The following is a 20,542-nucleotide window of genomic DNA, read 5'->3' on the forward strand; positions in this document are numbered from 1 at the left end:
ATGGCACAAACTGTGGGTCCCAGGATGGACCAACAGACCCAGGTCACTGCCACTGTCCAGCTGAGACTGACGGGCCACCTCCCCCACCCCCTGGCCCCTGAGCCATAGGACTGCTGAAACCACTGAATGTACAGCCCAGGTTGGGGTGGGGAGCAGCCCCTGGGGGAGGGGGCTTCTCCTTTTGTTTGGTGCTGTGGGGGGGTGGGAGAGATGAGACTGAGGGACGGCCACCCCACTTAGACGTGTTCCTTGGGGTGGAGGGGCTGAGAGGGCTACCCCCTCTCCAGCCCCAGCCATGGCCCCTCTCCTTCCTCATCCCTATCCGTTTTGACTGTAAGTCCAGCTCACCTTTGCCTTCAATATGTAACCAAAGGAAAACTCAATACTGTTTCCACCGCTGTCTGCCCACCTGAGCACCTTCTTCCTCCCTGGACCTAGAAGGGGAGAAGAGGCTGGGGGCACCGGAGTGTAGGGCCAGAGTGAACGGTTCTACAGCTGTCCCCCAAAACCTTCTCTGGGGTCTTAGAAGGGGCCCTGAGAGGTGGGGGGACCAGGCTGGAGGGGCTGGGAATAAGCTCACTGTGCATCTTGCTCCCCATGCCTGTTTTTTCTATAGAAGGACTCCAGTGACTGTGCTCCAGCAGGGAGGCCCCTTCCTCCTTCCCTCTCCACCATTCCTCACCCTGTCCCCATACCCAGTGTTCATCCCCTCCTCCCCTTCCCACCGCAAAGGAAAATAGCCTTACAGACCCTCGCCCAGACACCCCCTCCGGGGCAAACCCCTGTGGGGCCCCATCCTGCCTAGTTTGAACCCTACCTTGTGAGAAGGAGGGAGAAGGAGCAAAGCAGCCCTTCCCCTGATCATGGTGGCTCCGTCCGCCGCACCTTGACCCGTGTTGGGCAAGGGCGGAGGGGAGGAGTCTTTGAGGACCAAGCCCAGTGGTCTGGGAAGAGGGAGGCGGAGAAGGAAGGGTCTGTCTTGAGGACTCCCTCCTCCCAACCCAACCCCTAGAGAAGCGACCAAATCCCAGAGATGGGAGGAAGCTGGGGTGGGGAGGGTCTGCTCTATGAATTACTTGAAGGTACTGACTCTGAGGCTGCTGTTGCCCACGTAGGTGTGAGGGGGACACTGTCACTGCGTCCGGGAGGGCAGAGGGCGGCGGGTGACGAGAGGATCCACCCTTGGCCCGTGCTCACTCCTGCTAGGCCCCTTCCCTGGGGAGCCTGGCTCTGCGCCCAGGGAAGCTGGGGAGAGCCTTCCCCCCATGTCCATCCCTCACCGTGGGCACCCTCTCCAATTGCACTAAAGTAGCTGTTGTGCCAGTCTTACCCCCACACCAGGTGGGGTCTCTGCTTCCAGTCCTTTCTCGCCCACTGCCTCTGCTCCCACCCCGGACAATCTCCTTGTTCCCTGTATTCCTGGGTAGCTCAGCTTTGTATGTGTGCGTTTGGGGGTGGGGGTGGGTTCTGGCTGGAGTGGGCTTGGTAGGGGTTGGGAAGGGCTAGGGGAAAGGTGGAGGATGAAGTCTCCTATCCCCTTCCTCAACTCCAAGCCACAGAAGCCTGGGAGGGAGGGTGCCTACTCTCGCTGCTGTGTGTCTTGCAGATGTGCCAAAATGGGGTGGGGTGGGAGGGGAGGGTGCCTGGCAGAGTGGCCCCCAGGGTGGCTCTCTCAAAGCAATACAGTTCCTCCTGCCGGGGGGACGGCAAGACAGGGGAGAGGGTTGGGTGGGGACCTGGGGTTCCCTGTGTACAGCTGTGTATATCCAGGGGTGTTCTCTGTCTGGTACTTGCTGCGGACGTCTCTGTGTGTGTGATCCTCCCCTTCCTTGTGCCCTGCATGACCTGTGATGCTGCAGACACCACCATCCTGTGTGCAGGGGTGTGTTGGGAGCACGGAGGGGCATGTTCCATGTCCTGTTGTGCCCTCCACCCTGTGACCCATGTACTCGGTTGTAGGAAGTAAAGAGAACTGAGCACAATTCACTGGATTCTAGTGGAATCTTTCTCTAAGCAATGTTCCCCTTCCTGCCCTTCTCCCTGCCTTGGATCCACCTGTGGTGCTAGCGTTGGGGTCGGGGGTGTTTAATGCTGGTGGTCAGCAATAAAGGGCAGATCTGCCCAGATGCCTGTATCCCCAGGGTGCTGAGGGCAGCAGGAAAAAGGGGGGACCTCAGTGCATTGCCCCATCCCTTCCCCTCCTCCCTGGGCTAAAGCACAATGCTGTCCCCACAGATTGATGCACCCTGCATCCTCCAGCCCGACTCATGTCCTCCCCAACCTGCTTCGAGCCCTCTCCCACCACATCCTGGTTTTCTATGCTGTTTTGGTGCAAGTACAACTGTCGTAGTCATGGCTTTAGGATGGGTTCTGTTTATTAAAATCCTATTGCTCCTACTGGCCCTGTGTCCCGCCTCCATTCCTGTGGTTGGGGGGAAGGAAGGGCAGCTGGATGCCTTTCCACTGGCCCGTCAGCCATCAGAGACCAGGGGCTGCAGCTGCTCCTCCAGCAGGGCTATGGTGAGCATGAGGCTGCCCCCCAGCAGCAGCCCCAGCCCCTGCAGGAACACTTCCAGGGGCGGGAGAGGCTCGGGAGGACGCAGCAGGGATGGCAGCTGGAAGAAAAGGAAAACATCAGGGTCCTGCCTTACCTGTCCCCGAAACATGAGAGGGTGTCAGGAAGTAGCAGCCCCCACCCCAGCTCTTCCAGGCTCTGGTCTCTCAGACTCTGCAGGCCTGTGGTCTGCACCCTGTTCCATGTGGCCCTCTCCTCCCCCCCCCCCATTCCTCTGCACTACCCCACACCTCACCATGTCCACCAGGGCGACATAGAGGAAGACCCCAGCCGTCACCCCAAACACCAAGGGAGTGAGGGGGACGGGGCCCAAACTGAGCCCCACCCCCAGGGCAGCACCCCCTAGTCCCAGAGCGCCAGACACTAGGCTCAGCAGCAGCAACCGCCGAAAGGGCAGCCCTGCCCGGAGCAGCATTGCAAAGTCACCTATTAGGAAGAGAGGACAGGGTAGGAGGGAATAAGCCAGGGCTGCCCCTCACCAATGTCACCCGCCAACTTCCACGTTCCACCCCAACCCCACTCTGCCATTCCTACCCAGTTCGTGAGGCAGCTCATGGCAGAACACTGCTAGGGTGGTGCTGAGACCGCTGGAGAAGCCGTCAGAGAAGGCAGCACCTGGGGTTGCAGAACGAGGTGGGCAGTCTGGAAGAAAGCACTCCCCAGGGGCAGGGCCTACATTCCCTCTGCGGTCCTCCCTCTCCTCTTCCCCTTCCTGGGGCCCTCTCCTACACCCCCCCCCCCAGTAACTCGGCGCCCCTGACTGCCTCTGTCCCCTCCGGTCATACCGATGGCCAGCCCATCCGTGAGGTTGTGCAGACCATCTCCCAGGAGGACCATCCATGTTATACTGGTGTCACTGCTACCCCGGAGCCCATGACTGTGGCCTTGGTGCCCGGGAGGGGCTGGGGCTGGCGGCGGGTGGCTGTCCGGCTCCCTGCAGCCCTGAGCCCCTAGCTCTGCAGGAAGGAGGACAAGGACAGTGTTAGTGGCTGAAAATGAGAGTGGGAGCCTAGTCTTCATTTTCTCCTCCTGTTACCTGGAGCTGCCGGTAGGGGCTGAAGTGCCATCCCACTGCTGTCCTCTGGGTCCAGGTCTGGTGTTCTGAGATCCTCCCTTTTTCGCCTGCAGCATCTCTAAAATAGGAGGGTATCCCTCCTGGTGGAGGAGGCAGCAGAGCTGGGGGCTAAGGAGAGGCCAGGCTACCGGCTGGGAAAATGAACACCTGGTTCTGTTTTTGGCACTTGGGGATGTTTTTTGGCCTCTACTCTCTTCCCAGTTTGGCATCTCCCTGCTGTTGCCTTGAACTCAGGAGAGGAAGCTATTGGGCCAGACAGAGTCCTGAGTCTGTGCTGAGGGAGCCCTGCCCGTTCCGTTAGCAGTCAGGGCTTGCCGTCAGGCAAACGGCAAAGCCAGGAGCACACTCAGCCCCTCGCCTTCTGGTTCATGTGGCCAGTTCTTGGCTGGGACTCTGATCTCAGTAGAAGGAGGAAAAAAGAGTCTCACTCACTGGCCTGAGCCCTCGGCGCCGCAAAATCCCTAGCATGTTCTCCAGCAAGAAGAGCAGAAAGAGACCGCCAAGTACCGACAGCCCTGGACCCAGGTCTTCCTCTGGTCGCCCACTAGGTCCGGAGTGATGCCCTCCTTGTGCCTGACAGAGAGGAGGTCAGGGCAGACCCCAGAAACCCCTGCACCCGACACCACCCCCCTCCTGGGTGTGAGGTGGCAGCCTTCACTCCCGTTCTACCAGAAGGCAGCTGTGGGCTGATGGGGAGGGATGTCCTATGACTGGGAACACCTGGATATGAGGGGCTGTCCACCAACGGGGGCAGGGGAATAAGGAAGGGGATTCACGTACATGTGGCAGCAGGTGCAGCAGCGCATCCCCACAAAGGGTGCCCACGGCCAGGGCCCCCAGGAAGCCCAGCAGGGGCCGCAATAGACGAGATCCCAGGAGGCGAAGCAGCAGCAGTGAGAGGGGTGTGGGGAGGCTGAGCAGCAGGACTGCCAGGGCGCTGTGAACCAGGGCTGGAGAATCGGGGGAGGGGGGGCTAAGAGGCAAAGATACACTGCAAGGGGAGGCAGTACCCCAATGAACCCCTTCCTTGGCATGGAACCCACTCCCTACCAGGATTGAGGGTGCCCCACCACCCACTCTCACTCACTGACCAGACAGTAGATCCCCTGGTGGGGTTGGAACTGGGGCCTGGATGCAGACACGGCTGTCGATCTGATAAAGCAGGGCTGGGCATAGCAGAGCGAACTGCCGAGGGGTCAGAGGAGCAGCGGGGCTCAGGCCAAAGTTGACCAGCAGCTGGGAGCCATTCAGACACTAGGGGAGTTGAGTTGGGAGTCACACATTCACTGTGACTCCGATCTGCCCTTCCACCACCTGGACTCCTGGGTCTCTCCCAGGCCCCCTCTCACCCCCACCCCACCCCGTGCATCAGGGAGGGACTGGGGGACAGGGACAGGTACTCAGTATGTGTTAATTAGTGAATATTCAAATAGTCAATCCGATGCAAATATTCAATTCAATGCAGATTGGCTGCTAGTGAACAGTGCCACCATTTTCCTCCCTCCCGAGCACCTGATGATTCCACTGATTTAATCATGGAGTTGGTTGGACAACTAGAATTCTCCAATCCAGATTCTTAGAAGGAAAAAAACCTGTAAAGCCATCAAACCTTCCTCTCAGCAGCCCTGTCACATGTTTACCCAGCCTTGGCTTGAGTGCTTCCTGCTATGGGTGCTCACCTCGCCAGGCCTGCTTCAGGTTAGCTCTGGCTGCCCTCTGGTGTATGTGGAACAAGTTCTCTGTCTTTTCTGGGTGAAGACAGCTGTCAGCTCTCTGCAGGTCTCCTCTCCAGAAAGCCAGCCCCACAGCCTACCCTGGGCTGCTTCTCTGGTTTCTCAAGTGTGACACCTAAGCCGGGATCACATACCCTAAGCCCACATCTGGGTTGCCCTGGCCAGTGTTGCTCAGTTGTTAGAGAGTCAGCCCTGAAACCAAAGGGTCTTGGGTTTGATTCCCAGCACAGATGGGGGGCATGTGGGAAGCAACCAATTGATGTGTCTCTCACATCGATGAATGTTTCTCTCTCCCACCCTTCTCCCTCCCACTCTCTCTAAAAATCAATGGAAAATATCCTTGAGTGAGGATTAACAACAACAACAAAAAACCACATCTGGATTTTTAAAAAAGGAACTGTATTAAATTACTGACTCATTATCCCTGGCTGGGTAGCTGGTTGTTTAGAGTGTCATCCCGATACGCCAAGGTTGTAGGTTCGATCCCCAGTCAGAGCACATACAAGAATCGACCAATGAGTGCATTAAATAAGTGAAACAGGGTGGAGGTGGGGTGAGTGGAGGTGGAAGAGAGCATTGAGGGGATAAATGATGATGAAAAAAAAAAGTAGAACAACAAATCAATGTTTCTAAAATCACTAAATAAAAATTTTTTTTAAGTTACTGACTCTAAATATTTCATGCCATCTAAATCCCATGGCTCCTTCCCCTTCTCCAGAGATCATCAGACTCACATCCTCATTCCGATGGTCAGCCAGCGAATGGTCCAGCAACAGAAGCCTGTGAAACAGGTCCAGGCCCGAGGGGGCTGGCCCATGGGGTGGGTGGGGGGCCTTTGGCTCCTCAAGGTCACCCCACCCTGAGGGACCCAGAGGCAGCTCTGACCAGACATCCACATTCAATTTGGGGTCCTGAGGCCTAGATGGATGGGATAGAAAGTCAGATGGCCAGCCCTGGCCGGTTTGGCTCAGTGGTTAGGGGTCAGCCTGGCACGGAAGGGGCTTGCTCGGGTTCGATTCCTGGTCAAGGGTATGTATCTGGGTTGCAGGCTTTGATCCCCGGCCCGGTCGGGGCACGTGTAAGAGGCAACCCATCGATGTGTCTCTCACTTCGATGTTTCTCTTTCCCTTCCTTCCACTCTCTCTAAAAACCAATGAAAAAAATATCCTCGGGTGAGGATTTAAAGAAAAAAACAAGTCAGATGCCCATGTTCTCTGAGAAGTCCCACTTGAGAGGCTACCAGAGGAAGAGGGAAGACCAGGCACGGTGGAGTTCCTGGGACCCAGAGACCATAAAATGTCAGTCCTGGGAGGATCTGAGGATTGTCAGCGTATAGGAACATGGGGCATGGGTGTGAGAGGAAATAGGCGTCAGGGAACAGCAAAAATGCTACACATTGGGAGTCAGGTCAGCCTGGAGACATTGAGCTTTCGGACTAAAAGCAAGGAATCGAAGGGCACAGGGATTTGGAAAAGGAGAGCCTGAGAAGGCAATAGAGGCAAAAGAAGCCTTGAAGGGGATACAAGGAGTCAGTTTTTGAACAATCTGTAATCTCAGAAACCTTACTTTAGGAACCAGAAGTAGACAACTGGAGAGGGATCTGAGCACTAAAAAGAGCTGGGATGTGGGGTTTGGGGCCGGGGGGAAGGGTTAGTACCTGTGTGTGGCGTTGTCTCTTGCTGGGGGTGCAGGCCGACCAGCTGGAGGCCCATGCTGTCCCAGGCGCAGCCCCTGAACTTGGCCTAGCCCCAGGCTGTGGAGAAGCCTGGCCAGGCCCCCTGCAGTCAGCGTGCCATTCTCCCCGTACAGGTCAAACAGCTGGGCCAGGTAATGGTTCTGCTCCAGCTCAGCAGGGCCCAGGTCGGGGGCTGAACCCCCTCCCCAGCTCAAGGCCGCACACACACACAGCCCAGCCAGCAGGGGACTGGTCGGGAGCCCCATTGTGGGGAGGAACTGGTAAGAGGCTCTGGTTCTCGCTTCTACTCCCCCCGGAACATCCTGGGGACTGTGCCCTGGAAGAGCAAGGAGGAAGGGTCAGTGCTGCTGCCCTGCTGCTCAGCTCAGGGCCAGAGGGGACCCCTCCCTCCTCGTTCAGCCCCCACATTAAATTCAGCAGCAGCCCCCCCCCCAGCCTCCCTTCTCCCTCCCATGGCCTCCAGCTGTTGCAGTCTCTCCTCTCCTTTGCCAGTTCCTAGAACACCTTCTTTGACTCAAAGTGCTCCCCTCACCTGACCCAGAGCTGACGGCCTATTCCGTCCCCTAAACCCTCCCCCTCCTCTGTCTCCCCCGCCAATGCCCAGAACCTCACCTCCACTGGCAGAAGAACCTCGGCACCTTCGGCCCGTCAGGCCTTGCGGACACTAAGAGGCTCCTGAGTCGGGGAGGGGAGCCAGCAGGGCTCAGCCTCCAGGCTCCCAGGTGGAATGGAGGCCACGTCAGATGGAAGGCTGGGATGGACAAGCCCCCCCCTTAGCCCACCTGCCTCGGGGCGGGGCCAGGGGTGGGGCAAGTGTGGGAAGGCTCACATGGTAGAGGAGTTAATGGTTCACTGGTCTCTTGGATGGGGTCAAAGGTCAGTCTCTGTTAGGGCCCCCAGTAGGGCGGGGCCACCCTCTGCCCCTGGAAAAGCCACATGGCTAAGGAGAATCTAGGCCTGGTCTTTTCTTCTAAGTACTCTACCCTCTAACCCAGTTGGTGCTATTTTAGCCTTCCCCTGCATATACTCCCCCCCCCCCCTTACATCTGGCACTGGGCTTCATTCATCGCCACCCCGTCCCCACGTTCCCGGGGAAAGTTGGACCCAGCTGTTCCCCAACTGGAGAGGAGGGTGAAGAAGCAGATTAAGTGGCAACCCACGTGCATAGGAAAGGCATTGTTTTTGGCAATTCCCCACCCCAGAGAGTCAGAGCCGGAGCTCTGGGAATCAGTGACCAAGCGAGGGGAAGCTCTGTCGGAGGAGGGAAGGCGTATCTCGGCTCCCCTCCGATGTCTGACCTGGCTCAGAATCGGGGAGCAGCCTGACTGGGGTGAGTGGTCCAAGGGGTCGAGGCTGGTATTACCTGATAGCAGGAGGCAGAAAGGACGCCCAGAGGAAGGGGGACACAGCCTTCTAGGTTCCAGCTGTGAGGGGGGTAGACAGGCAGGCGGGCAAGGGTCACCTGCAGGGAGGGGGCAGGGGAGGGGCACTACCTTAAAGGGGCAGGCTGCTTTGCCTGGGCCTCCTTGCCGGGAACCTGTCTCCTCTCCGCCTCCGAAGCCGTTTCCCAAATGCCCAGCTGCTCACCTTGTCGTTTCCCCACAAAAAGCAAAGGAGTCGAGTACAGAGTAGTAACATTTATTGGGAAGAAGGGGTTCAACGAGATTTCCACATCACACACGTACAAGAAACAGACCGTAACTCACTGCTGAAGAGGAAGGGCAGGCAGAGACCCTCATCCCAGGGCACAGGCAGCTTCCGCTGGGCACAGGGGTGAGTAAGGGTGTAGGGTGGATAAGGCCTCTTCTCACCACCCTTTAGTGAAGTTTAGTGGCTAAAATATTGCTACCTATCCCTTCCCACCCCCGAGCCAGCAGCCCAGGAGAGGCTGTGTTCTCTAGCAGACACTTGGGATATGGTCAGTGGTGGGAGGGAGGAAGAATGTCTTGCTATCTCTTGCTGCTTCTCCGGGTTTCCTTGCCGTTACTGACAGGGTTGTTGGAGGGGCCAGGAGGGCCGGCAGGTGTGTGGTTGGGTTGGCTTCGGGTGATTCGGGTGCTGGGGGGGTGGGAAGGAGCGTGAGGGGGGTGTGGGCCACCACCAGGACCTGGGGGGGCACTCAGTCCATTCCCGTTCTGGCTCTCAGAGGCTGGTTGTGGGAGAAGGGGAAGAAACACAGAAATTAGAGAACTAAGGTGGGAGAGGGGTGCGTCCCCAGGGCCTCCTCCCATACCCCAGAGAACCGCACAGTATTTCATCAGCACAGCTGCACATTAACGTCAACTGGACCAAGTGCAAAGAATGTGGGTTGTGTGAATGGAGCCCCAGGAAAGACTGTCAGTTTAGAAGTTGCTACATGAACTCTAGTATGATATTTTTCTCTTTGATTCATCTTGTATCATTGGGAGTCAGACCTAGAATTAGCTACTTAGTTCTAGGCTCAAGGACCTCTGACAAAATGCCCCTGTACCAAAAGTGACTGTGGAACTGGAAAAGCATGGGAAGGGGAAGGGCCTGAAGTTTCTGTGTTCTAAGAAGGATCGTTAAGGAAAAAAACAACAACACAATAAACCCACACTCTCTCCCCACAGAGCCACCCGATCGAATCTTCTTATCGAGTGTCCTTTACTAAACTCCAAGGCCCTTCTTTGCCTCTGTAACTTGCTTCTTTAGCTCTTTTCTTCTACAGCTCACTTCTACTGCTGTAACTTTCTAAATAAACTTTCATTTATGTGTGTGTGTGTGTGTGTGTGTGTATGTTAAAAAGGCCTGGTGTGCCCTATCGGGTTTGGCTCAGTGGATAGCGCATGGGCCTGCGGACTGAAGGGTCCCGGGTTCGATTCTGGTCAAGGGCACATGCCCGGGTTGTGGGCTCGATCCCCAGTGGGGGGAGTGCAGGAGGCAGCCAATCAATGATTCTCTCTCATCATTGATGTTTCTATCTCTCTCTCCCTCTCCCTTCCTCTCTGAAATCAATAAAAAATATATTAAATAAAAAAAAATAATAATAAATAAATAAAAAGGCCTAGTGTGTATCACAATGACACATGTTCATTTTGGAAAATACAGATGAGAATAAGGAAAAAAATTATTACACATTCTCTCACCCCACCCCTCCCCACTAATAAATAACGTGTGTGTGTGTGTGTGTGTGTGTGTGTGTGTGTGTGTGTGAGAGAGAGCGCGCGCGCACATTTTAAATGTGTGATTACAGCAGGTGTGTGAGATGACTCCCGGGTGCTCCCACAGCTGTGCATATCACTATCCTTGCACTCATGGTGTATTATAATCATCACCTGTGTGACTATCTCCTTTTTTTTCAAAATATATTTTTATTGATTTCAGAGAAGAAGCAAGAGGAAGAGAGAGATAGAAACATCAGTGGTGAGAGAGAATCATTGATTGGCTGCCTCCTGCATGCCCCCTACTGGGGATCGAGCTCACAACCCAGGCATGTACCCTGACTGGGAATTGAACCGTGACCTCCTGGTTCATAGGTTGACGCTCAACCACTGAGCCACTCTGGCCAGGCAACCATCTCCTTCATAGACTACAAGCTCCTAAAGGCAGGTGCTGTTTTATTTACTCCTTGGCATCCCTCATCTATAAGTTTGTTAAATGAAGGCAGATGTCTGCCTCTCACGTACCAGGGCACTATGAACGCTAGTGGGGTAGAAGGTATAGGCTAGTGCTTCTCAGACCACGTTCCTGTTGAAACCTACTCTACCAGACTAAGATATCTGCAGCCAGAACTAAAAAAATAATGCCCTTTCCTCGATTCACAGAAAAAATTTGGAGAGTGTATAGAAAGTCAAAGGTAAGTTTTATTGCCAGACGTGTTTTTTGTTAAGCCTTTTGTATCTACTGGCAGAGGACAAAGTGGATAAACATCTGGCAAAGAATACCAGGGTAAACGGGCTTAAATGTACCATAATTAAAATGGAGACCTGAAAATATGTAATAGTCATATTTTCAGTTAAAAACATGGATGTTAATCCCCCCCCCACCCCCGGATGTTCATTTTTGTGGTGGAATTAAATGTTGCTATTTCATAGTGTTTCTAAAAAAACACATGACCCCTGGTGGTTCTGACACAAACAATTCTGAAAAACCATGGTAACTGGGGATGCAGACACAGACTGGGGAAGGGCTGAGGCAGCATGAAGCCTAGTGTCACAGGGAGAAACCTAAGGCATGGATCGGAGGCAAGACAGAGCCAAACACTCAGGGAGCAGGAGGGTCAGCTGAGAGATGACCCAGAAGGAGAAAAGAGCAGTAAAAACCAGGTTCCTGAGGAGAAACCACCACCAGACGAAGGAGGTGTGTTTGGGAATGATTCTAATTAAACGCTGATGGTGAGCAGTAAGGTCCCAATTCCTCAAGAGACCAAAAAGCAGGGGCTTGGAGTACATGAGATGGAAGAATCACCATCCCAAGGCCGCGAAGGGCAGCGGGGCCATTGGTTTCCAAAGCTGTGCAGAGTGTGCTCTATGGTGAGTCATACAAGAAGTGCTGTGTATCAGAACTGGGTAACAAATGAAAATGAGCAAGAGAAAAGGGCAGGTTCTGCCAGACAAGCAGCAGAGAAAGACAAGCCAGAATGAAGGAGTCCAGTCTTTGTGGACAAACTGTTCTCATGTTTGCCTTTGAGTGGTAGTGGCAACAGGGTGCCAAGAGCTCTACCAGTCATAGAAACAGGTCCCCAACCAGATCTTTCCACCACAGGGATTTGCAAAAGAACTGGGAGAAGAATTGGGTGCAAGGGGGGGTATACAGAGAAAAGAGCTTTGGGAAAGGGATAAGGCTGGTCACCTCTCCGGGCTGGGGAGAGTAGGGGAACTAGGTGGACCAGTGTATGGAAGGAAACAGGTTTACCTGGAGAAACAGCAGGGGGTCCAGTGGTAGGCTGGGGAGCTGCAGGGCTGCTGTCGTTCTGCACCTGAAGGTGCAAATTAAACTCAGACCTTTCTTCCTACCATGCTTCGTGGCCTGCCCTGCCCGCCCCCACATTATGGCCATGGGACTCACCGTCTTGTTGGGTGCCTGCTGGGCACTGTACTCTGGGTTTGGCTCACTGAAGTTAGGAACCTCAGAATAAACCATACAGAATCTGCAAGGAGAGAAAGTGGCCAGAGCTTCAGACCCATCCTCTGGGCCAGTGCTAGGGGCCTCCAGAATAGGACATGGACTGCACACCCTCATGCTGCCTTCTTGCAAACCTTAAATTTCCCCTCTTGGCCTGCTGCTTCTACATCCCCAAACCCAAGAGCACTTACTCTCCAATCTTCTGGAGATCACCCCCACGACCAGTGTACAATGTCAGACAACCTTTGAACACTGAAGCGTACCTGTGGGGGCACAAAATGCAGGATTCAGAGTACTCAGAAGAGTTACAGGGACGGTTAAACCCTCCCCCGCTTGACTGTTACTGCCCTGGGAGAGCCAGTAGTCACCAGCCGGCTTACCCTTTGGTGAGCCGGATAATGTCCCCAGGCTGGATCAGGTTGCCCACGTCGTCCCAGACGGAGATATTGATGCTGCCCGTTTTGTCTGCCACTTTGCAGGTCCGAACTTCGTGACCGTCCTTGGTCTTGGTCACTCGGCCTGGAGGGAACAGATAAACAGAGTGGGGAGTGGTCAGAAGGATGAGATCTAGATATATTGACATATTGGTGGGGGTGAGGGAAAAGTACAAACAGGGCAAAGCTAAATCTCTGGGGCAGGCTGGGGAGGGGGTGGGGAGGGTGCTGAGCGGAAAGAGGCCCCTGAGACACTGGAGGCTTGGACCTGGCAAGAGTTGCATGTACCCTACATTTCAGGGCAACTCCCTGGGCTGGGGTCTAGGAGAGCGACTGGGCGGGAGCCATGTTTTGGGGTGCACCCTGCCACCCCGGGAGCAAATTAAGAACGGAGGTGATGTTCTTCCCTTTCTGCCCCCCAACCCTGAGAACCCCCACAGGGGGTCCCCGGCCCCAGCATAGCCACCTGTCTCCAGCACAATGAAGATGAGGTTCAGATTCTTGAGCCCGGGCTTGATATCCTTCACAAAGGTCTCCGTCGTCATGCTGCCTGAGCCTCGGAACCCCACTGGAAGGAGGAAAAGGGGATGAAGGCTCATCGCCCGGAGCCTTCGCCCCCATGCTCCACTGCCCAAGGTCCACCTACCACACTCGCCTGGGGTCAGGCAGCCTCAAACCCTCTCACTCTTCTGAAAGGTTAGAAATGAACTTTCCCAGGGGCCTCCAACTTCAAGATCAGATTTCGGGGGGGATCTCTGAATAGGCGGCTTGGGGGCTGGAATGCCCCTTCCCGGGATGCTCTTTCAGTCTCAAGCCCCGAGGTGTGGGAACCGACGGAGAGGAGGTGGGGGAAGCCGGTGCAGAGCCAGGGAATAGAATCTTAGTTTCTAAACCTTCCCGAACCCTCACCCGCACCGCTCGGGACTCGGTCCCTCCCCTCCCCCACCCTCACCCACCACCCACCCAGGCGGACGGCGGTGTATGCTGCTGAGCCGCCCGCAGGGGGAGCCACCGGCCCCCGCGGCCGCCGGATGCAGCTCACTGGAACGCGGGAGTGCGGGCATTCCCGGAAGTGTCCCCTGGCCTCCTCCGACCAATGAGCGCCGCTCTGGCGCGCCCCACGCCCCGCCACTGGCCCCCGCCCAGCCAATCGGGACTCGAGATTCACGCGCCGGGAAGGGGGCGTATTCCAGGTATTAAAGGAGCCTGGGAACGGACGGGCTTCGCAGGGAGAAAAATAGGCCACCAGGGGGCTCCCCGGGTTCCAGTTTTCCTTGACGGGAGACTACGTTTAGGAGCTAAGGTTTTGTTTCTCTCCTAGACGTGACACAGTGGAAAAGGGAGCTAGGGTTGTGGAATGCAGCGGACAAAAGATTGAAACCTGACTCAGCGCTTCACTTCTTTTTCTGACAATTATTAAATATGTAATTCTATTTTGCAGAAGAGCAAACGGAAATTATATAAAAAGCAGTGCCTAGCCCTAACCGGTTTGGCTCAGTGGATAGAGCCTCGGCCTGCGGACTGAAAGGTTCCAGGTTGGATTCCAGTCAAGGGCATGTACCTTGGTTGCGGGCACATCCCCGGTAGGAGGTGTGCGGGAGGCAGCTGATCGATGTTTCTCTCTCATCGATGTTTCTAGCTCTCTATCCCTCTCCCTTCCTCTCTGTAAAAACAAATCAATAAAATATATATTTTTTAAAAGTACTGAATAATGGTTATTTTAAAAAAAATCAGTGCCTAGCACACGGCAGGCAGTTTCCTCCTCTTCTCCCACTGCTTTAGCTCTCATCTTTAATCTTAATTTGGGGTCCTTCCTTTTTAATGGACTTGGTCAGGGTCTCTGGGAAAAGTGGCATTCACACCACAGACAACAGGTAGATGCACCACCTGGAAAGAAATGAGACCTCGGGCAGAGTGCAACATTTGCATTAGGTTCTCTCACAGTTTGAAAGGCACTTGTTCCTAATGCCATCTCACTCACCTCAGGGTCCCCCAGTGACTGCAAAGAGGAGGCCCAAACCTTTAGTTTCCTTTGGGACTTATTAGATAATCAACAAAACGTAGTTAGCTCAGTAATGTGTATAAACCGATGACATAGAGTCGTGGCTAGGTAGCTCAGTTGGTTAGGGCATTGACTTACAAGCCAAGGTTGCCAGCTCAATCCCAAGTCAGGGCACACACAAGAAGCAACCCATGAATGCATAAATAAGTGGAACAAATGGATGTTTCTCAAAAAAAATTGTTTTTAAAATAAACTAATTACAAAGGCACATACGTGCATTACCATTTGCTTAGCGAACATCCATAACAAATACTGTTCAATATCACATCAGCCTAAGAGTTCATGTAATTGTAATGCCGTAGCTTGCTTAATTAACCCCTTACTTTCTTGGCTTTAGGCTCCACGTTGACTTTTCTCGGAGCGGATTCTCTCCCACCCACCTCCCAACCTTGGTGTTGTGTCCTAAGGAAATCAAACCACAACCCAGGGAGAGGGGCATTTAATCTCCCTTCTCTCCCCTGAGGTGTTTCAGGAAATTCTACTCGTGTTCAGAGAGCCGACGTGGATGTGGCAGGAGTGCGGCCGGGCGAGAGAGGCTGGCAACCCCTTGGACATCGTAGATCAAAGCTCTGCGGTCAGACTCTCCCCACCCCCCACCCCTTGGTCGCCCTGTGGACACAGGATCTACTCCCATGACTATGAGTCACAGAGTCGGCAGCCTCTGGGAGGCCGATCCCGGCTCTGGAAACCGGGGGGGCCCGGCGGATGGCAGCGCACCCCGCCGGCCAGCCAACTCGAGGCCAGGGCTTTCGGACACGGGACACGTGCCCCCTCCCGAGCCAAGTCTCGCCCTTCAGCGCCGCCGGCCTCGGGACCCGCCCCTGCTGGTCCCCCTGGGAAGTACATAGCATTCCCCTCCCCAATGGCCATCCAGTCCTCGCAGGGACTGTAAAGACTTCCGGTCTGGAGCCCAGGCCTGGCGAGCCTTCCTTCCTCTTCGTTGGCCGCTCGTAGCTTCGAGTCTCCGTTTGAGTTAAAGCAAAGGGGCGGGGCTTGGTGACGCGCTTCCGCCGGGTTGCGTAGCAGCGGTGGGCGGGGCCGAGGGCCGTCTCACCCAGCGGCGAGTGGTCGGAACCTTCCTCCCTCTCCTTCCCTTCCCCTTCCCCTCCCAGGAAAGGCTGGGACTCGGCACCGGGGCTGTCCCGTGGCCGCGGCCGCCTCAGCTCCCGCCGGGCTGGGGTACGGAGAGTCCGACCGCGTCCAGGGCGGTGCGTACTGCGCCTGCGCGGGCTCCTCAAAGGGTGTGGGAAGGGAGGGGGCGATGTCCCAGGGGCATCGGGGCCCGGGTTCGAGATGTTGGAGGTCAGGGTAAGGGATGGGAGTAAAGATGGAAAATGGAGGCAGGGAGCAGCCGTGGGGAGGAGTCGCGGGGTGAGAAAGGGGCGCAGGAGGGTGGATGGCTGGGGAGGCTAGGGGAGCCTGGAGGAGCGCGGGAGGGAGGGGGCCTGGGCGGGCTGCAGGGCGGGGAGGAGGGGGTCGGGGGGAACAACGTGGTGTTTAAATGGGCCGTGATTGACGGGCCGGGAGGAGAAGAGAGCGTTCTGGGGGCCAGCCAGGGCCGGGGCGGCGGAACCTGAACCCCCGCCCTCGAAGCGCCATAGCTTGGCTCGTCTCCCGCGCCTTGTCTTTGGCAGCCTTGTCTTCCTCCTTCATTCCTTTCCCCCTCCCCTCTCCCCCTCCTTCATGAAGGAATCTCACATTCCTTACATCCCTGCCCGGGGATTTTGGCCAAGCCCTCTTCTCGGGCTTCACACACCGGAAAGCCGCCCCCAGCGCGGGACACGGGGGAAATTGAGGCGTGGGGAGGAGGGAGTGCAGGAGCAGGAAGCCGAGGTGGGGGCGGGGGGGCGAGGGGCCGAAAGGCATCGTCCCCGTTCAGAAAGGACTTCGTTCCACCGAATGGCAAGTGTGGCTGTTCATGTGGCCACCGGGCCACGTTCTCGGAGGCCGGGCTGTGATGGGAGAGGCTCATCCCTCCCTGTACAGGTGGTTTTAGAGTCGACAATAGGGCGAGAAGCGAGTGTTCAGCTTCCTGGCGGATCGTTTTCTCCCGATAGGAATGGAGTTGACTGGTGGTAGGGAATCCGAGTGATGCAATCATGTTCCTACCCTGTGCGTCCAGCTGCCTTGGTGGCGGGGCCTGGTTTCCAGTAACTGAAAAGAAGGATCATGCTCCTGCCAGGCATTTCCTCACTGGCCCTCCGCGCTCTCAGCCTATTTTGCGCTGTTACTACAGATGCCTTACCTGAGCAGAGCCGTGTTTCGTATGCTTTCACATGTATTATGTCATTTGCCTTTTCATGTAAGGGAGGTGAGGCAGGTGATCATTTTCCCTACGGGACAGAAGGGTGGCATGGCTTGCTGAAAGTCATACAGTTGGCAAAGCTGGGACCAGAACCTCAGTCTCCTGACTCCTGGCCCTCCTCTCAGTTGAAAAGTCCTGTTTTGTTCTGGCCAAGGGAGAGTCAAAGTAGGACTGATTCTCCCAGCATGGGCAACTATTTGGTTTCTGAGACGGGAACTTGTCGCTAGAAGACGGAGCAGAGCCAACCACACTGGTTCCTGGAAGCCTTTCGCGAGGTACAGGGGCATGTGCCAGGCCGTGGGAAATAGGTATTGTCAAAAGGGAAGAGCATTACACCCTCCTCTGTATTGTGGGTGGCAGACACGTTATCAACTTACCCCACCCCCAACCACAGGGGAGAGAAAGTGGTCTGACATTTCGCCTTTATCTCTGAGCATAAAAACTAATGAGCATGTGTACCAAACTTAGAAGATGAAATGGCCCCTTTTTTATGTATAGAAATCATCATCCTATTCCTTTTTAACACAGCCCTTAATCTCTTGATGGTGAGGAAAGTAGTTTGAATGGTTGCTATTCTCCTGCAAAGTGTTGAATAGCTCTCAGCCTCGTTCATCTAAAACCTGGTCTCCCTCTACTTGGTTCCATCCTTTTAGCAACAGGTGTCTGGTCAGCCTCATCATACTGCTACCTCTAGTCTTCCCAGGTGCCCACCCTGGAATAATTTCCCAATTCACTGCCTCTATGTTTTTAAAAAGCCTGGTCCCCTCAGGAGTACATTCTTGCTTGGGAAGTTGAAATGCATCTGTACCAACATTCATGAGTATCTTCATCTTATGAAATAGTATTTTCCAACTGGAGGATAAGACCAGAATTCTTTTTACATGAAATAATTTATGTGAAAGCACTTTGGAAACATGAAAGTATTATACTGTGCATGTAAGGTATCATGGATCTAGGCATTATACAGCCACAAAGTTAGAATTATTGACATTACTGGTAGTTGTGTACACAAAATAAAAGAATCCTTGTTGCCCTGGCTGGCGTGCTCAGTGGTTAGAGCGTTGGCCCTCGCACCTTAAGGATCGCGGGTTCTATTCCCACTCACACATTGATGTTTCTCTTTTTCTCCCCCACTCCTCCCACTCTAAAAATCAATGGAGACGGCCGGTGTTGCTCAGTGGTTGGGCATTGACCCATGAGCCAGGAGGTCACAGTTTGATTTCCAGTCAGGGCACATGCCAGGGTTTTGGATTCGATGCCAGTAGGGGGCGTGCAGGAGGCAACTGATCAATGATTTTCATCATTGATGTTTCCCTCTCCCTGCCTCTCTCTGAAATCATTTTTTAAAAATCAATGGAAAAAAATATCCTCGGGTGAGGATTAACAAACAAACAAAAAAAGACTCTGTCTACTTCACATTTCTCCCCTTTTCTACCTTTCTTCTCGTCCCTTTTTTTCCCCCCTCTCAGGTATGTTTGAATCTCTTAGACTTAGACCATGCATGTGATTCCTTACCTAATGATCTTGCTCCTTAGAGGGGAGTCCTACATGTTTAGCACAGAAACCTTAATAGAGTTGTCTCATACTCCGCACTCAACCACCAGATCCAAGTCTGTCCAGTCTTACTGCCAAGTGGAGGTAGTTCCCCTGACTCACCTTTTTCTTCCTTGTTTCTATTAATAGAGTGCTCCTGATTGTGACATCACATCCATCCCCTTGGTGATGGAGCTTGTCACTGAGAAGGAAGATTCAGTTGGAGAATAGCCAACAAGATGGGCTACTGGGAGCGTCTCCTGAGTGGCACTGAGTGGAGGCGTCAGGGGGTTGGAGCCTTGTGAACAGGGAGCCTGTCCCCCAACACTTGGAAGGTAAAGAGCCTTGACTTAGAGTCCCATTCCAGGCTTCACCCTCTTCTCTGCCAGTCTGGGTTGCTTCTGCTTAAGGGGCCTTTTCCTTGTGTGTCTGGTTGTTTATAGTGATTGGGGCTGGAGACTCCTCAGCCCTCTGCACATCTGTTGTATTCAGGGCAGAGAGAAAAATCAGCAGAAGGAAGCCTATAGCACACATACCTGGCTTTTACCCTTATGCTTTTGCCAAGAATTGGTGACAGCGTGCCCAGTCACCCCAAAATACTAATGTTTCTTATGTAATGTTTCTTTTGAGTGAGGGTGTGGATGTGTGTGTGTGTGTGTGTGTGTGTGTGTGTGTGTGAATTGCATACCTGTACATGGGTTCAAGAAACCCTGAATAAGGGAGGATAAATGTTCAAGTTTCTTTAGGAACAAACTTTCTTGAATTCCTAGCTCTCTCTAGGGGTAGACCAGAGAAAACAACTGCCGCAATAAGTTAAAAGGGTATAGGAAGGGTCTCTTGTATTTTTATTATTAATGCTGACTAGAAAGAGAGATGGAGAGAGAGGGGGAGAGAGAGAGGGAGAGAGAGAGAGAGAGAGAGAGAGAGATACCTAATGTAACAGTGAGGAAGGAAAGTAGCACAATTAACATGGTTTGGTTCTGGCATGCAGGATAGCAGATGGGGAAATGCAGTTTTGTTTGTTTGTTTGTTAATCCTCACCTGAGGATATTTTTCCATTGATTTTAAGAGAGAGTGAAAGGGAGGGGAGAGAGAGAAACATCGATGTGAGAGAGACACATTGATTGGTAGCCTCCCACACACTCCAACCAGGGCCAGGGATTGAGCCTGCAGCTGAGGTACATGCCCTTGACTGGAATTGAAGCTTCAGTCCAACACTCTTACCGCTGAGCCAGACTGGCTAGGGCAGGAATGCAGTTTTCAGTTTGGGTTTAGGATGTTCAAATCAGGGAGGCTGGGAGAACTCCTACAATCCTGAAGGGACACCTCAGCGCTACTTAAGTTCAGCTCCCCAAGTTCAGTGAAACCTTTCCCTATCCCACAACTCGAGGAGAATATCGAGGAAACTGCTTCCCGTGGCTGTGGTTACTGGCTGTGACTCTTGAGGACGCTATGGTTTCAGTTTTATTAAGGCTCCTGCCCCAGGGCAGAGAGCAGTGAGTTCTTGTGAGGCATCCCCCTGGGGGTGATATCCTGCCCCTTGAAGATGCCACAGCTGTGTTGGAGTCCCAAAGAGTAGAAGGAATAGTCAAGGCATCTCAGCTATCAGCTTGACTGTCAGCCTAGGGCAGTGATGGCAAACCTTTTGAGCTCAGCGTGTCAGCATTTTGAAAAACCCTAACTTAACTCTGGTGCCGTGTCACATATAGAAATTTTTTGATATTTGCAACCATAGTAAAACAAAGACTTATATTTTTGATATTTATTTTATATATTTAAATGCCATTTAACAAAGAAAAATCAACCAAAAAAATGAGTTCGCATGTCACCTCTGACACGGGTGTCATAGGTTCGCCATCACTGGCCTAGGGGCAGGGCAAGGAGCTGGCTTCCAAGGTTGTATAGATCCATGTCAACATCTGTTTCCCATAGATGATAAATAGGGAATACCCTAATCATATTGGAAATCTAACTGGCCCCTTAACGATTGAGGCTGTACCACTGAGAGAATGCATTTATAGGAGGGTAGATAAAACGGGTGAAT

General features: G+C 53.9%; 3 protein-coding genes across 11 annotated transcripts in view; 1 reads left to right on the top strand and 2 right to left on the bottom strand.

Annotated features, from left to right (window-relative positions):
• Nucleotides 1-2,406: 2,406 nt before the first annotated feature.
• Nucleotides 2,407-8,563, bottom strand: SLC39A5 (solute carrier family 39 member 5). Its single transcript, XM_023758034.1, has 10 exons — nucleotides 7,041-8,563; nucleotides 6,118-6,301; nucleotides 4,742-4,904; nucleotides 4,431-4,600; nucleotides 4,083-4,223; nucleotides 3,612-3,708; nucleotides 3,361-3,531; nucleotides 3,110-3,190; nucleotides 2,811-3,001; nucleotides 2,407-2,615 (listed from the first exon to the last, which is right to left on the bottom strand). The coding sequence occupies exons 1-10, from the start codon at nucleotides 7,322-7,324 to the stop codon at nucleotides 2,472-2,474; spliced, it is 1,626 nt and encodes a 541-aa protein (XP_023613802.1). The 5' UTR covers nucleotides 7,325-8,563; the 3' UTR covers nucleotides 2,407-2,471.
• Nucleotides 8,564-8,703: 140 nt separating this feature from the next.
• NABP2 (nucleic acid binding protein 2) lies at nucleotides 8,704-15,213 on the bottom strand. 5 transcript variants are annotated; one of them, XM_014459958.2, is made up of 7 exons: nucleotides 14,984-15,199; nucleotides 13,065-13,166; nucleotides 12,545-12,683; nucleotides 12,356-12,427; nucleotides 12,108-12,189; nucleotides 11,955-12,018; nucleotides 8,704-9,228 (listed from the first exon to the last, which is right to left on the bottom strand). In XM_014459958.2, coding segments are annotated over exons 1-7 (660 nt in total). In that variant the 5' UTR covers nucleotides 14,985-15,199; the 3' UTR covers nucleotides 8,704-9,028. The 5 variants fall into 5 exon arrangements, with proteins under 5 accessions (XP_014315444.1, XP_006093711.1, XP_014315445.1 ...); XM_006093649.3 differs by lacking the exon at nucleotides 14,984-15,199 and adding an exon at nucleotides 13,562-13,689; XM_014459959.2 differs by lacking the exon at nucleotides 14,984-15,199 and adding an exon at nucleotides 13,254-13,539.
• Nucleotides 15,214-15,714: 501 nt separating this feature from the next.
• The window catches only part of RNF41 (ring finger protein 41), a 21,431-nt gene continuing 16,603 nt past the window's right edge, over nucleotides 15,715-20,542 (top strand). The window contains exons 1-2 of one of the 5 annotated variants that reach the window (XM_006093651.3): nucleotides 15,715-15,868; nucleotides 18,649-18,833. The gene's annotated coding sequence lies outside the window, so the exon portion shown is untranslated. Of the gene's footprint in view, nucleotides 15,869-15,947; nucleotides 15,969-17,099; nucleotides 17,241-18,648; nucleotides 18,834-20,542 lie in introns of those variants that run through there. The other 4 variants (XM_023758032.1, XM_006093652.3, XM_023758031.1 and 1 more) reach the window with 4 other exon arrangements.

Source organism: Myotis lucifugus, unplaced genomic scaffold (assembly GCF_000147115.1).
Source record: "Myotis lucifugus unplaced genomic scaffold, Myoluc2.0 scaffold_119, whole genome shotgun sequence".
NCBI lineage: Eukaryota > Metazoa > Chordata > Mammalia > Chiroptera > Vespertilionidae > Myotis > Myotis lucifugus.